This window comes from Musca domestica, unplaced genomic scaffold (genome assembly GCF_030504385.1).
Source record: "Musca domestica strain aabys unplaced genomic scaffold, Musca_domestica.polishedcontigs.V.1.1 13, whole genome shotgun sequence".
NCBI classification, from domain to species: domain Eukaryota; kingdom Metazoa; phylum Arthropoda; class Insecta; order Diptera; family Muscidae; genus Musca; species Musca domestica.
This window is the reverse complement of record NW_026712172.1, coordinates 13,515,580-13,531,518: the sequence shown is the minus strand read 5'-3', so window position 1 is coordinate 13,531,518 and position 15,939 is coordinate 13,515,580. Positions and strand designations below refer to the sequence as shown.

Sequence of the window (15,939 nt, the reverse complement as noted above, 5' to 3'; positions counted from 1 at the left end):
AAAGCGCATATTTGGCTGGCTTAAGGTGGAAATGCATAATGCGCTTATCTGGCTGGCTTAAAGGAGGAAATACATAAAGCACATATTTGGCTTGCTTAAATCATTGGCTGGCTTCTTCGTAGATGAACAAAGGGGTTTTAGGTTGACCTAGTTCGATTTTGGCCCTAGGCTCCTTTGTTCATTTCCGAAGAAGCCAGCCGATGACTTAAGCCAGCCAGATAAGCGCTTTATGTATTCCCACCTTAAGTAATCGGCTAGCTTCTTCGGAAATTAACAAAGGAGCCTAGTGCCAAAATCGAACTAAGTCAACCTAAAACTCCTTTATTCATCTACGAAGAAGCCAGGCGATGACTTCAAACCAGCCAAATATGCGCTTTATGTATTTCCACACTTAAGTCTTCGGCTAGCTTCTTCGTAGATTCTTAATTTCACCAGGGATTTCTTTTTTGAATAAATTTTGCTTATTTTTTTTTTTAATTTTATTGAATGAAAACAAAAAATGTCGGAAAAAGCATCAAACTTTAGACCAATTCGAACAAATCTAAACTTAAACAAAATCTAAACTTAGATTTGTTCGAATTGGTCACCTTTCGCACGAATTATGGCTGTTATGGCGGCCCCCACCATCACCATGGCCGGCGCTTGAGTTCTGGTGGCCAACCGAAGGAGCACATTTTCAACTGACCTCTTTGGCAAGTAAACACGATCATTTTGTTTGTTTACAAACTGCTGGACAACGAACGTTTTCTCATCGGAGAAAACCAAATTCGGCAGTTCACCACTTTCGGCCAAGCGAAGCAACTCTTTAGCCCTTTTGAGTCTAATTTCTTTCTGTTACGGTGTAACTTCTTGCACTTTTTGGAATTTCAATGGCTTTACCCCGAGCTCATTTTTCAATATTTGCCGAATGGAATATTGCGATATGTTCAGCTCTCGAGCCATTTTTCGGCCACTGCGACGCGGGTTTCGATCAAGTCGCTTCTTTACTTTTCGAACCATTTCTGCTGATGTTGCTGTTAGTCCAAAATCGGACTAAGTCAACCTAAAATTCATTTGTTCCTCTACGAATTAGCCAGCCGATGACTTAAGCTTGCCAAATAAGCGCTTTATGTATTCCCACCTTAATTTTTCGGCAGCTGCGCGTAATTTTTCTCAAACCTACACACGATTATTAATTTTATTATAATGTGGATCATCCTCGTTATAGTGGAAATATGCCGGTCGATAAACTTCCACCACCGATAGCCGCTTTTTCAATTCACTTAACAAATATGAATTCCTCAAAACTACTGGTAAATTCAATTTTTGTTATTTGTCTATTTAATTAAATTTAAAATTTAAAAAACAACAAAATATCCACCTTTTTTTAAATATCATGACCGTTGTCTCTCTTATTATTGACAATGACGCCGTTAATAGTTATGCTTCGGCATGGTTGTTTGTAAATTATGCCAAACAGCTGTTTGGCATTTGTTGACATGCTGCGTGAATAGTCGTGCATTTTGCTGGTGAATGTAGTTGTGCTGCACGGAAAATTGCAATAAAAAGGAATTGTCTAATAAATACGTAAATAAGTAGTACATTTGTATTATTAACTGACTTGTGCATTAATGCAGAATATATTTGGTCATTAAAGGACATAAATTGATACAAATTAAAAGTAAGTATTTGCATTTTGTAATCATAATTTGTTTGTAGTTTTAGGTTTCTATTTGAAGTGTTTTTAACAAAAAAATCCAAAAGTTGTCTAAAAACCACTGGATAATTTTAAGCCAGCAATTTTAAATCTACTGCCAACATTAATTACATTTAAAGAGGTACAACTATTGAAGAAGACGCATGAGTGTCAATGACTTTCGATTCTGCCTGGCACGAGGCGCGTTAAAAGTCGGTATTTTATAAATTTCTAATAATGAACGAAATCAGTTACATTCAAATTCTCTTATTATGGTTGCATAGCAGAACCCATGAATTTACCGGTGGAAAGGAATTATTTTGTACTAACAAATATATTTACATTTTTAATCTTATGCCAGATCTCAATATATTAAATATATATTTTATTGTCTGGCATAAAACGAAGATTTAGTTTTTCCTCTCATATGTCTCTCCTTCCCACTTACCTTTTTTATCTTTCTAGCATGTGGAGTAGAATATTAGTGGAAAAGCTAATACACAAATACAGGCAACATGAATATTTATACAACTCAAGTCATCCATTCTATGCGGATCGAGCAAGAAGAGCCGCCTCTCTGCAGGATATATGCAGATCCTTGAATAAAATCAATAAAAATATCACCGTATATGAATTGAAAAAGAAAATTCATACATTGCGTTCGCAATATCTCAAAGAATTGCGCGATATGGGCAAAAGCCGACAGGAGGGAGTAACTGGAGTACTAGAACCCAAACTATGGTGTTATGATAAATTGGATTTCCTAAAATATCATTGCCATACCAAATACTCGACGATCGATGATGTTGAGGTAAGAAAAGCGAAGAAATTGTAACTTAAGAAAATGTAAATTGATAAATTTTCTTATTTCACACAGATGGAGGATGTGATTGAAGAGGTAAGTAATTATTTTAAAATGAATGTGCGTTATAAAATATATTTTTTTATATTTTTAGGTTGAGGAAGCACATAATAATACTGAGGTACATTAAATATTACCAATGAAAAATAAGAATTTTAATAAAATATTTAAACATTACAGATTACATGTATATTTGAGGATGGCGACACCCAACATAATCATCCCAATGATGGCGAAAGTTCGGATGAGTTTGAATTCACTTCAATTGATAAGTAAATATGAAACTTGTGATCGCAACTGGCAATCGGTTCATTTTAACATTTGGGTTTTTTCCGTTTTTAGAACATGGACCAAAGAATTGGTTAAAGTCCTTATTGAGCAATATCGTCAGCAGGAAAATTTGTACAATACCAACGATCCACGCCACATGCATCGTAAAACAAGACACCAGTCTTTTCTAGAGATGTGCGAAGCCATTAATAAAATTAATGAACACATCACTGTGCCGGATATCAAAAAGAAAATCCACACTCTAAGATCACAATATATTCGTCAATTACATGATATTCGTGAGGGTAAACACGAGGAGAGCCGTGGTAGGCTGTGGTGTTTCGATCGTTTGGATTTTCTGAGACCACATTGTACATTTAAAAATCAAGTTGAAGCTGTGGAGGAGGTACGTGAATTGTTAATCTAAAAGATGGTAAAGTAAAAGTAAAATGGTTATTGGGAACTAAAGAAAGGTATTTGTTCGCACATGTACAAAAGTTGCAAAACTCTATACTCAACATAAATTACAATGTATGTTGTGATTACCACAATTGTACTACTTCAGCACCAGGGTGCAGCCCTACTTTTGTTATTTCAAAATCCCTATTACAGATTCATTTTCTTATGAAATCCGAATAACCTCTTTTACATTTAATTATTGCTTTATTCCAGAACTGCAAGAATGTAAGAAATTTTGCTACGGTAACCGATTTTTAATTTATGATATCGAAAAAATTGTAAAACCAGTAGATTTTTGCAGGTTCTGGAATGGATCATATATGTATGTATATGTTACTTTAATATTACATTTTTTTAAATCTATCAGGTAGAAGAAGATCATACCCCCTGCAATATTTCTGAGGTAATATTTTGTATTTAGTTTTTAGTTCAAAAATTACATTCACATATTTTTAGATTGAAGTTCTAAATGAAACCCTAGTTGATGGAAATGTAAAAGGATTTAGAGAACATGAAAATCTTATTGAAACAAAAATAAGTTCAAATCAAAAGTAAGAACTGAATCAATAATCGTAAGCTTAATATAAGAATGCAATCTTAAGTCCCTATATCAACGAAATAACCCGTATCAAATTTTGACTAAAAATAGTTTTTAGACTAAAAATAGTTTTTGACTAAAAATAGTTTAGTTTTAGGGATCCACAAGAAGTAAAAAAGCTGTAGGTTCGACCGGGCCAATCTTTGAATATCCTCCACAATTTGGAAAGAATTTGGCTATTTTCAAAAAAATAATTTTCTGTCTTAGGCTATAGTATTCAACTTCAAACACAAAATTTGAAACAATTCCGGTGAATAATGTTGCTAAAATCATTAAAATACCGAATATCGGGAGGTACTGTTATATGGGAGCTATACGAAGACGTGGACCTGCACAGACAATTTTCTGTCATAGGCTGTAGTACCCATTACGAACTTCAAATATCAAATTTAAAACAATTTCAGTGAATAATGTCGCTAAAATCATCAAAATACCGAATATCGAGAGGTACCGTTATATTGGGGCTATATCAAAATGTGGACCTACATCACCCATTTTCAATACCAAAAATCCTGCAGGCATAATATATATTTGATTAAATCGACATAGAATTTTATGCTGATCAGGAATATTATACATTTTGCGGTCTTAAATATATATTCCGAGGTGTTACAAACACAATGACAAGCTTTATATATCCTCCATACTCTGGTGGAGGGTATAAAAATGTAATATATGTCTGAAAATCACCTGACTGCATTAAAATTATTTATACATATTATAATCTGAAGATTACCTCCTGTACCTTTTTCCTTTAGATCGTAAATAATACTCTTTGCTATATTTTCAGAATATGGTCCAAAAACTTGGTGGAACTCTTAATAGATGAATATCGCAAACATGCTAACCTTTACAATAGTCGACATCCGCTGTACTTGAAACGTACAGCCCGAATGAATTCTCTGCTGGAAATATGCCAAGCTATTAATGAAATCAATGATAATTTTACAATGGAAGATGTTAAAAAGAAAATTCACACTTTGAGATCACAATTTCTCAAAGAACTGCGTGAATTTTTGGACTCAAAACAGGACGATGTTGCCAATCAAATAATGAAGCCAAAACTTTGGTGCTTTGACAAATTGAAATTTCTTAAAGATCACTGTTCTTTAAAGAGATCTACCACATTAGAGGTAAGGCAATGATAGTTTTTAAGTGACAGGATCCAAAGAATTTCTTTGGATTGGTGCAGGAAACTATGAGATTTTCATTTGAAACTAAATATTTTGACCAACAATCTAAAATATTAGCTTTTAGACAACACGAATTTAAGCTAATTCCGTTCTGAATACGGGATCGATAATATTTTTCTTTCTATTCTATTGCAGTTTGAAGATTCGAATGCTCTTGACACTGATCCAGAGGTAAGCACAGTTTGTTTGTTAAAAAATGTATGAGTCTCATAAAGTGATCTTCCTTTTTTGTTGCAGTTTGAGGAGCTCAGAGAAAATGTTTTGCATGAATATGAGGTAATACATCTGTCATTGTGGTAACTTTCGATTTCCTTAAAATTCCATTTCTGTTTAGATCGAGGAAATGTCCCGCGTGGCCTCTGAAACCTCGGAAGAAATTATCGAAGAATATTGTGCATCGGATGATCTGGAGGAATTTGATGCACAGAAATATATGTACGTAAATCTATTAAAAAAAATATTCACACATGTGGTGGAAATCGGTTCGATCTAGTTTGACGAATTATTTAATGGAAATTGCGGTTAAATTTTGAAAATATAGTATTCCGGTTAGACAAATTGAAGCCATTTCCACCCCATACCTGATTATGTAAATTATTCATATTATATAGTTGCACCGCAATTCATTGATTGCGGCCAGACAACTAATAATTTTGTATATCGGCCTCAATTCAATGTTTACCAAAATTAAGCTTTTTGTCCAGATGCCACTCCATCCTCTCACCGAATGCTCTTACTTTTATTCTATTTCTAGATTATGGACTAAAGATATGGTGGAGTACTTAATCAACCGATATCGACAACATGAGAATCTATATAACACCAAAAATCCATACTATATGGATCGACCAAAACGTTTCAATTCCATGCTGGCAATATGTAAAGAGTTAAAGAGATATAACCAAAATCTCACAGTGGATGATGTTAAAAAGAAAATCCATACCCTAAGATCTCAATACGTCAAAGAACTACGTGATATCTATTTAAGTCAAAGAGATGTTGTTGAACCAAAACTATGGTGTTTCGAACAAATGGAATTCTTAAAACCCTACTGTAGGATGAAAAGAAAATTTTCAAATAATACAATAGAGGTAAGTTCTGAAAAAATGAGAATATATATATATATATATATATATATATATATATATATATATATATATATATATATATATATATATATATATATATATATATATATATATATATATATATATATATATATATATATATATATATATATATATATATATATATATATATATGTATATATATATATATATATATATATATATATAGTTAAACGCCATAATTTTTTTTAAATTTTATTGAACGAAAGCAAAAAAAGTAGAAAATAGCATCAAATTTTAGAATAAATTTAGACTTGTTAGAATTGATCGTCTTTGGCACGAATTATGGCCAATGAAACCATCACACGCTGCCCGAATGTTGCTCTGCGGTATTTTGGCCCTTTCCCGGCGAAGCGCTTGCTTGAGTCGATCGATACTTTGGTATTTTTTAGTGCCAACCTTGCTTTCCAAAATACTCCAGACACAATAGTCCAACGGATTGGTATCCGGAGATTTTGGTGGCCATTGTGCGATTAAAAAGGAAGAGAGGAACCTCTTTTGTAAACATTCTTGGGTGGCGCGTGCAGAGCCCTGTAGGAATTTCCAAAGTCTGCGGCCAAAATGTTTGCGTGCCTACGGCTTAATTACGTCCTCCAGAATATTTTCGCGATAATATTCGGCATTTATATTGATGCCACGGTCGAATAATACGAGCGGAGAGAGCGACCATCGGCTGTTATGCGGCCCACACCATCACAATGACCGACGCATGAGTTCTGGTGGCCAACTGAAGGTGCACATTTTCAGATGACCTCTTTGGCAAGTAAACACGATTATTTTGTTTGTTTACAAACTGCTGGACATCGAATGTTTTCTCATCGGAGGAAACCAAATTTGGCAGTTCACCAACTCTTTAGCTCTTTTGAGTCTATTTTCTTTGTTTCTTTTGCGGTGTAAGTTCTTAGTGGCTTAGAAATGACAGCAGTCTGAAGTTGGTTGCAGTTTTTTCATCTTACCCTGTATTTTTATACCCTTCACTATAGTATGGAGGGTATATTAGGTTTATCATTCTGTTTGTAACACCTCGAAATATGCATTTTAGACCACACCAAATATATATATTCTTGATCAGCATAAAATTCTATGTCCGTCCGTCTATCCGCCTGTCCGTATGTGGAAATCACTCTAGCTTCCGAACGAAATGAAGTAGGGTGATAAAATTTTACTCAAATTTACATTATTATGTCTGCAGGACTTTTTGTATTGAATATGGCCCATGTAGGTCCACGTTTTAGTATAGCCCCCATATAACGGTACCTTCCGATATTCGGTATTTTGATGTTTTTAGCGACATTATTCACTGGAATTGTTTTAAATTTGGTATTTGAAGTTCGCAATGGATGCTACAGCCTATGACAGGAGATTATCTGTACAGGTCCACGTCTTCGTATGGCCCCCATATAACGGTACCTCCCGATATTCGGTACTTTGTTGATTTTATCGACATTATTCACGGGAATTGTTTCAAATTTGGTATTTGCAGTTCGTAATGGATACTACGGCCTAAAACAGAAAATGGGCCATGTAGGTCCACGTCTTCGTATAGCCCCATATAACGGTACTCCGATATTCGGTATTTTGATGATTTTAGCGACATTAAAGTTTATTTGAAGTTCGTAAAGAATGCTACAGCCTATAACAGAAAATTGTCTGTCCAAGTCCACGTCTTCGTATAGCCCCCATATTACGGCACCTCCTGATATTCGGCATTTTGATGATTTTAGCGACATTATTCACCGGAATTGTTTCAAATTTGGTATTTGATGTTCATTATGGATGCTACAGTCTATGACAAGCGATTGTCTGTGCAGGTCCACGTCTTCGTATAGCCCCCATGTAGCGGTACCTGCTGATGTTTGGTATTTTGATGATTTTAGCTACATTATTCACCGTTTTCTATTTTTTTAAGTTTCGCATTTGAATATTGTAATGGCTTATGACAAAAGTTACTAATGTAAGTCCATGTCGTCGTATAGACTCTAATATAATAGCAACATTCGGTAATTTTAAGATTTTAACAGAATTTTTAACGGATTTTATTGTTTTAGAGAATTGCGAAATTCTTTCCAAATGTTGGTGGGTATTCAAAGTTCGGCCTGGCCGAACTTACAGTATTTTTACTTGTTTTATTTGTATTTTTTATTTTTTTGTTGTTGAAATAATCTTTGGTGATTATGCTATTAACGACGTAGTAATTAAGATTCTGCTTAGTATTTACAAAATACTGACACTCCTTTATATTTATTAACACAGAAAGCGGCAAAATATTCTCCACTGAACAGCAGTGAATCTAATGCAGAAGCATATAGTGAATGTGAAACCCCCTATGAATTAGATCAATCTACAGCAAACAGGTAAGAAGAACTAGAGATTTCTTTGAAACCCAACTTAATTTTATTATAATATTCCAGAATGTGGAACAGACACTTAGTTCAGTTACTAATCTCCAAATACCGTAGACACGAACATTTATATAATACAAATAACCCACAATATTTGGATAGAGAAGCTAGATTAAAATCGCTACAGGATATTGCCAAAAGCCTTCAGAGAATTAATGCAAACATAACCATATATCATATTAAAAAGAAAATTCATACTTTACGAACTCAATATCTGAAAGAATTGCGTGAACTACAAGAAAATGCAGTTGGAAAAGCCACAGCACCAAAACTTTGGTGTTACAGGCAATTGGCTTTCCTGGAACCACATTGTGTAATAAAAAATTCTACAGCTAATAGCAATGAGGTAAATTTGAAGCAAAGTTTATTTAAAAAAAAAGATTCATTGTTTCTTTTTAGGTTGAAATGGAGTTAGTGAGTAATGATCCAATAGGAGCTGATGAGGTATGTGGACCAGAAATGTATAGAAATTAATTTAAATATTATGTTTTATGTGTATTTTAAGGCTCATGACATCAATACCTTCTATTTGGATTATGAAGAAATAAACGAGGAATTTGATTTACACGAAGACAACACTTTGGATAAACAGGATGTGTAAGGCTCCTCAAAATCCAGCAATATTTAATAACCTCAAATTAAATGAAACTTTACCTTTCTTAGACTATGGACCAGGGAAATGTTGGAGTTGTTAATACAAAAATATCAACAACACGAAAATTTGTACAACAAAACACATGCTCATTACAATAATGCTACAAAGAATTTGAAATCTTTTCGCGACATTTGCAAATCGACAAAAAAATTGAATCCGGATATCACAGAAGAAGATGTAAAGAATGAAATCAATAATTTGAAGAGGCAATATGTCGAAGATTTAAAGAGACTGGAAGGGAGAAGAGATTTGAAACCAAAATTATGGTGTTTTGAACAGTTTGCATTTCTAAGGCCATATTGTGACGACCAGCGAAAATATAACTTGGATGATTTGGAGGTAAACCGATGCTTTCTTTGAGAATTTAAATTCTATTCTTTTTTTATTTAGATGCAGGAAACCGATGGAAATGAGAATGCAGCCTATATTGAATGTGAAAAACCAATTAAAGACGGGAAGGAGGTAAGTATACAGGGTGAGATGAAAAAACTGCAACTTCAGCCTGCTGTCATTTCTAAGCCACTCACCCCGACAGCTGTTAAAATTATTTCAGTGACGGCTCATTATATTGCATTTACAAGCATACAAAAGCATTTTGGTGAGAATTTTCCAGAAAAAGAAAGTTATTTGTGATCGAATTCAAGCATGATAGTGTGATTTCTTTCTATCGTTAGAGCACTCCAGCATTTAAATGTGAATAAATCGCTCATTACCTTTATACTGTTATCGTAGCCCGACGATAAGTAAGTGGACGGAAAAAACAGCAACATCAACAGAAATGGTTTGAAAAGTAAAGAAGCGACTTGATCAAAACCCGCGTCGCAGTGACCGAAAAATGGCTCGTGAGCTGAATATATCGCAATATTCCATTCGGCAAATATTGAAAAATGAGCTTGGGGTAAAACTATTGAAAAACCAAAACGTGCAAGAACTTACACCGCAACAGAAAGAAAATAGACTCAAAAGAGTTAAAGAGTTGTTGTTGTAGCAGTAGTACATGCAAGTGTTTGCGTTCTGCTAATCTGGTTCCAGCTCCAGGTTAAGAAATTCGGCTACTTTGATGGGCTGTAGCCAGAGATCTTCTGGAGTGAGTTGGGTAGGTTTGGCTATGCTATTAAAGAGGTGCAACGTATTGTGCGTGCCTGTATCACACACCGGGCAGGCGTCACACACATCTTCATCAATTCGTGCCCAATACGAATTGAGACGACTACACCATCCTGAACGTAATTGCGCGACAACTACCCTGCTTTGTCTAGACAACCGACGTTCTTCAGCTGCAATGGATGGGAGGGTGGACTGCGAGGACGGCATTCATATTATAACTGCTAATAGAATCCGCGACTGCGTCGGTATGAATGCCACTCAGACCTGCCTGATAGGCTTCTTGATCTAGAGGTTCTCTCTTGTAGCGTCCCTCTCTAGATCGTGTATGTGCTTCCTGACACGCCTGGGTGTGGGAGATTTATCCACCATATGATGGTTGGGATGACTCTCACGGTAACACCCAATCAGGTACTGCAACGAAAATACGATTATGCTGACGTAAGGGAAGGACTTTCGCCTCCTCATGTAGATGGTCCACTGGTGTCATGAGAAGGCACCCTGTCGTAGTTCTCAGGGCAGCGTTCTGGCAGGTTTGGATATGCTTCCACTGCGTAGCACTAGTATTCGCAGACCACACTGGAGCCGCATATCTGACCACAGATCGTGTTAAAAGAGGTCAACAAAGTTTTATTGTTCGCAACCCAAGTGCTGCCGGCTAGCGCCTTGAGGACCTTGTTCCTATTTTTCCTCTTTGTCGCAGATAACGCGGACGACTTGAACATGCTGTCGAATCTGACCCCTAGAATCTTGGGGTAGTTCGTGGTCGGTATTAAATTTCCCTCGACCTGCACATTCAACTGTGTTCTCATCTCCGCAGACCATGTGGTAAAGAGTGTGGCCGTTGATTTCGTGGCGGATATTTTCATATTCCTGGCGTGGAAGTATGCGGCAAGCTCCGCGTGATCAGAATAAATGCGGAATATTATCGCGAAAATATTCTGTATTAAAGCCTTGGGCAGGCAAACATTTTGGTCGCAGACCTTGGATATTCCAATAGGACTCAGCACCATCGCACTCAGCACGCGCCATCCAAGAATGGTAACGCGCCACCCACGAAATGGAACAAAATGCCACCAAAATCTCCGGATACCAATCCGTTTGACTATTGTGTCTGGAGTATATTGGAAAGCAAGATTGGCTCTAAAAATACCAAATTGTTGATCACATCAAGCAAGCGCTTCGCCGGGAATGGGCCAAAATACCACAGAGCAACATTCGGGCGACGTTTTTATTGTCCGTTTGAAGGCCACAATTCGTGTCAAAGGTGACCAATTCGAACAAATCTAAACTTATTCTAAAATTTGATGCTATTTCCGACATTTTTGCGCTTTCATTCAATAAAATTTAAAAAAGAATTTAAAAACTATGGCGTTTGACTTTGTTGCAGTTTTTTTATTTCACCCTGTAGATCATTGTACGAGTTTGCAAGGCACACACCCAACAAAAATATCTATTATTTTTACCTGAAACATGACTAGGAGGAAAGGGAATTATATTTTTTTCTCTTCTTTCAGCATCAAACCTCTAAGGAAATCCTACGCTATTTACGTTGTGGTGAAATTCTAATAGCCTCATCCTGTGACTACAAGGATCCCTATATTTTGAAATGTGATCATTGCGGTGATGTTTATTCTGCAGTAGATTCATTCCTCAATCATTGTATATATCATTTTCAATTGGGAGAAAAAAATGAAATAGGACTGAAAGAGAATTCCTGTCGCGAACAGAAATCGGGATGTAATGAAGTGAATGGTGCAACAAATGAATTATATAGTGTTGAAATAGCTGTTGATAAATTTGAAAACCCGGAGATGGATGAGGTAATGTTTAAGAGATAAACGTCGCCATAAAATGACAATTTCTTTTTGTGCCAGGAGGGTCAAGATGATGACGAGCATGTAGAGGAATCACAATTTAACGATTTGGAAGATTTTGAACCCTTAGAATACGATCCTTATGTCACGGAAGAATTTTCTGTGGACGAAGAGTGTCAAGCCTACGAGGGAGAGGTATATCTCAACTTTTTACCTTTTGCAAAATGCTGAAACTTTTGTAAAATGCAGAAATTTATTATCTCTATTTTATCACTCAAGGATCCATTAGACTTGTATGGAGAAGAAATTGAAAGCCAATTTGATGAAGAGGAGGATTACACAATGTTTTCGGAACAATTGCATTCCAAAGATCCTGCCGAGCTATCTTCATATGACGATCAAGAGTATTTATACGACGAACATATAGAGAATGTGGTAAATAAATACACCTTTAGTTTTTCCAATAATAAAACTCATATTCCTCCACTACCGCCTTCACAGCAGACCCAGAACTACACTCCTGTGTTCGTTCTAAATTTCATTAAATCCGAGAAAAATCTTCTAGCCTTTATAAAGGCCTATCACAAGCAACCATATTTATGGAGGCGTCATCATACAGACCAAATACAACGAAGAAATTCTCCAATCTATTTACAGAAAATTGCCACAGAACTTCGGGAGCATCATCATCTTTCGCTCAATGTCAAAGAAGTTACAATGTTAATACGCCATGTAAGAGGACAGTATAGAATTCTTTTGAATCCCCGAACCATGGCAGGAGAGTACAAAGCAAAATCCACAAAAACTCTCACAACTCGTTGTGCCCGAGCCTTGGAATTTCTGCAACCGTTTATGGAAATATCTTCAATTAGCAGATTAAATGAAAAACACAGCAATCTATCGTCCCGCCAAATAGTACAACTTTTACGAATTTATCAACAATTTCCCAATCTTTGGAATACAAATCGTATTGAATATGTATGTCGGAATAAACGACAAGAATCACTGGTGGCAATGCAAAGGCAAATTAAATTGAAAATGGATTGGGCCACAACTCTATCTGATCTCAGACGTTATCTGTACGGCCTACACATACAATGTTCTCGAGAGAAAAGTTGTTCCGGTAAAATTTGTAAATATTATGAGCATATGGCATTTCTCGTAGATCATGTCGCCCCATTTAAATGTTCACTTTGCAAAAGGAAATTCAAAAGTCCATTTGTTTTGAAAATCCATCACAACGAACACGCTGGGGACCTCCACCTCCTGCCTCCACTGCAGTGTAATATTTGTCAAAAGAATTTTAACGATTTCAAACTCTACAAGTTACATGCCCAACGACATATGGACGATCTGCAGGAAGAATGTACAGTGTGTGGCAAACGTTTTGGCAAACCCTTTGAATTACGGAAACATCAACAGACCCATACAAATGAGACACCATTTTGTTGCGAGCTATGTGGTGTCGCCTATAGACACAATTCGTCGCTTATCGCCCACATGAGAAAACATCGCAGCGAGTTATGCTATAAATGCAATCGTTGTTCGAAGAGATTTCAATCGAATGTCCAGTTACACGAACACATGAAGACCCACCAGAGGAATACAATAACATATGACTGTGACATGTGTGAAAAATCGTTCAAGTCGAAGGAAACTTTGAATGCCCACAGAGCTTCACATTTAAGGAAAAATGAAAAATGTACCATTTGTGGAGAATTCTTCGGAGAATCTAGTCTAAGAAAACACATGCAAGGACATCTGGAGAATGGTGAGGTAGATGATAACATGGAGGGTGAAGATTTCATAATCACTATTGATAGCGAGAAGATCCATGGATTTTAAAACTAGATGTAGTCTTTGTAAGACTTAAGCCACATAATTTGTGTTACGAATAAAGTTCTTCGACAAGAATCAATTAATCCGAGAAGGGAGAAGACTTTGTCTCCAAATTTGAAAAGAGAAATTAGTAGGAGTTGTTGTTGTGGCAGCTCATACATCTGTGTTCGTTCGATTTCCATTTCAGTCTGGTTCTGCCCCTAAGTCCTGTCTCAAAAAGGATGCAACCTGTATGGGTTGTGTCCATAACGAGACTGGAGTTAGGTGAGTAGGATTGGCTGGACAGCGAAATAGGTGCAGCGTGTCATGTGCTAGGAGACCATCCCCCTTCTGTCGCAGCTGAAGAACGAGAGCTGCCCCCACAAACCCGAGTAGTTTTGGCTCAATTACGATCCGGATGGTGCAGCCGCCTAAATTCAGTAGTAGTAGTTGTTGTTGTTGTTGATCTGACTTTTCTCAATCGGATTCTGTCCAGTCCAGTCTCAAAAAGGATAGAACCTCTACAGGTTGGGTCCACGACGACACTGGAGTAGGTGAGTAGGTTTGGTTGAACAGCGAAAAAGGTGCAGCGTGTCAAGTGGTCCTGTGCCACAAGCTGGGCAGATGTTCTACACATCGCTGTCGATCCGGGCCCAATAATAATTGAGGCGACTGCACCATCCGGATCTTAGTTAAGCCAAAACTACTCGGGTTAATCGGGGCAGCTCTCGCTCTTCAGCTGCGATGAGAGGAGAATCCTAATACAATATTCACTCTATATCCTTCCATAACTTCTGAGACCGCGTTAGAGTGAATACTATTCAGTCCCGCTTGATAGGTCTGTTGATCTAGAGGCTCTCTCTTATGCCTTTGTACCTCTCTCTCTCTCTAGATCATGAAGGTCTTTCCTTACGTGCCTGGGCAAAGGTTGCCTATCCACCTAATGGTGATTCGGGTGGCTCTGTCGGTAACACCCAAGCAGGTATTGCATTGACAGCATTTTATTATACTGTCGCCCAGGTAAAACCTTCACCTCCTCATGTAGATGGTCAAGAGGTGTCATGAGAAGGCACCCTGTTGCAGTTCGAAGGGCGGCATTCTAGCAGTACTGAATATTTTTTTCCACAACGTAGCACTAACATTGGCGGACCACACCGGAGCCCATAGTTTACCACAGACGGGCCTATCGCAGAGAAAGAGGTCAACAAGGTTTCCTTATCAGCTATCCAAGTGCTGCTGGCAAGAGACTGGAGAACCTTGTTACTACTTCTAATCTTATCGCAGATAGCTGTGGTATGCGCGGAAGACTTGAAAAGGCTATCGACCCCTAAGACCTTGGGGTAGTTAGTGGTTGGAATTACAACTCCACAGTCCATGTGGTGAAAAGTGTGGCCGTCGATTTAGTGGCGAATATCTTCATATTCCTCGCAGTGAAAAAGGGGGTTATATCAACTAAGTAAGCATTTAACCGATCGCATGTCATCTATGATGGTTCCGGACGCCACGAGCGTACAATCATCTGCGTACGTTATTAGCTCTCTACCGTCTGGAGGGCGTGGAATGTCAGAAGGTAGAGGTTATACAGTTCCGGAGATAACACCCCATCTTGGGGAATTCCCTGTTTTACTCCACGGTAGCTCGACCTCTTGTTTCCGAATTACACGTACGACTGGCGTCCACACATATCAGTAGTAGTAGGTCCCGTATGCTACCAACCTATCCTTTCAGTTACACTCTCTATCATCTATACTGACCATGTGGTAAGTATTATTTATATTATTGGAGAAGGCTACACGTCTGACGAGATGGGGGAGAAAGTTTACATATATGCCATCGTTGAGCAAGAATACCCCCTTCTACATCGTGTGCGACATATATTTCTAGACCATTACGAATTTTATGAAGCATCATAGTTTTTTTTCCACGTCGAACTTTCACTTATCTTCCAAAGAAAAAAAC

General features: G+C 37.1%; 2 protein-coding genes across 2 annotated transcripts; both read left to right on the top strand.

Moving 5' to 3' along the window:
• Positions 1 to 1,605: 1,605 nt before the first annotated feature.
• LOC131800771 (uncharacterized) lies at positions 1,606 to 3,234 on the top strand. Its single transcript, XM_059118462.1, has 6 exons — positions 1,606 to 1,660; positions 2,141 to 2,486; positions 2,553 to 2,573; positions 2,632 to 2,658; positions 2,718 to 2,809; positions 2,880 to 3,234. Exons 2-6 carry the CDS (start codon positions 2,142 to 2,144, stop codon positions 3,232 to 3,234), a joined length of 840 nt encoding a protein of 279 aa, XP_058974445.1. The 5' UTR covers positions 1,606 to 1,660; position 2,141.
• Positions 3,235 to 4,572: 1,338 nt separating this feature from the next.
• LOC101891538 (uncharacterized) lies at positions 4,573 to 14,118 on the top strand. The gene is made up of 15 exons (XM_020038153.2): positions 4,573 to 4,997; positions 5,193 to 5,228; positions 5,295 to 5,333; positions 5,392 to 5,492; positions 5,812 to 6,148; positions 8,438 to 8,538; positions 8,596 to 8,932; positions 8,986 to 9,030; positions 9,092 to 9,183; positions 9,250 to 9,580; positions 9,632 to 9,703; positions 11,863 to 12,168; positions 12,223 to 12,357; positions 12,442 to 12,597; positions 12,664 to 14,118. Exons 1-15 carry the CDS (start codon positions 4,758 to 4,760, stop codon positions 14,005 to 14,007), a joined length of 3,672 nt encoding a protein of 1,223 aa, XP_019893712.2. The 5' UTR covers positions 4,573 to 4,757; the 3' UTR covers positions 14,008 to 14,118.
• Positions 14,119 to 15,939: the final 1,821 nt, after the last annotated feature.

Bases quoted from the DNA above. Each gene is read 5' to 3' on its own strand.
- LOC101891538 (XM_020038153.2), top strand. From the start codon at position 4,758: ATGAATTCTCTGCTGGAAATATGCCAAGCTATTAATGAAATCAATGAT. The intron at 4,998-5,192 runs GTAAGGCAATGA...ATTCTATTGCAG, and splicing joins AGAGATCTACCACATTAGAG to TTTGAAGATTCGAATGCTCT. The intron at 9,704-11,862 runs GTAAGTATACAG...CTCTTCTTTCAG, and splicing joins CAATTAAAGACGGGAAGGAG to CATCAAACCTCTAAGGAAAT.
- LOC131800771 (XM_059118462.1), top strand. From the start codon at position 2,142: ATGTGGAGTAGAATATTAGTGGAAAAGCTAATACACAAATACAGGCAA. The intron at 2,487-2,552 runs GTAAGAAAAGCG...TATTTCACACAG, and splicing joins CGACGATCGATGATGTTGAG to ATGGAGGATGTGATTGAAGA. The intron at 2,810-2,879 runs GTAAATATGAAA...TTCCGTTTTTAG, and splicing joins GAATTCACTTCAATTGATAA to AACATGGACCAAAGAATTGG.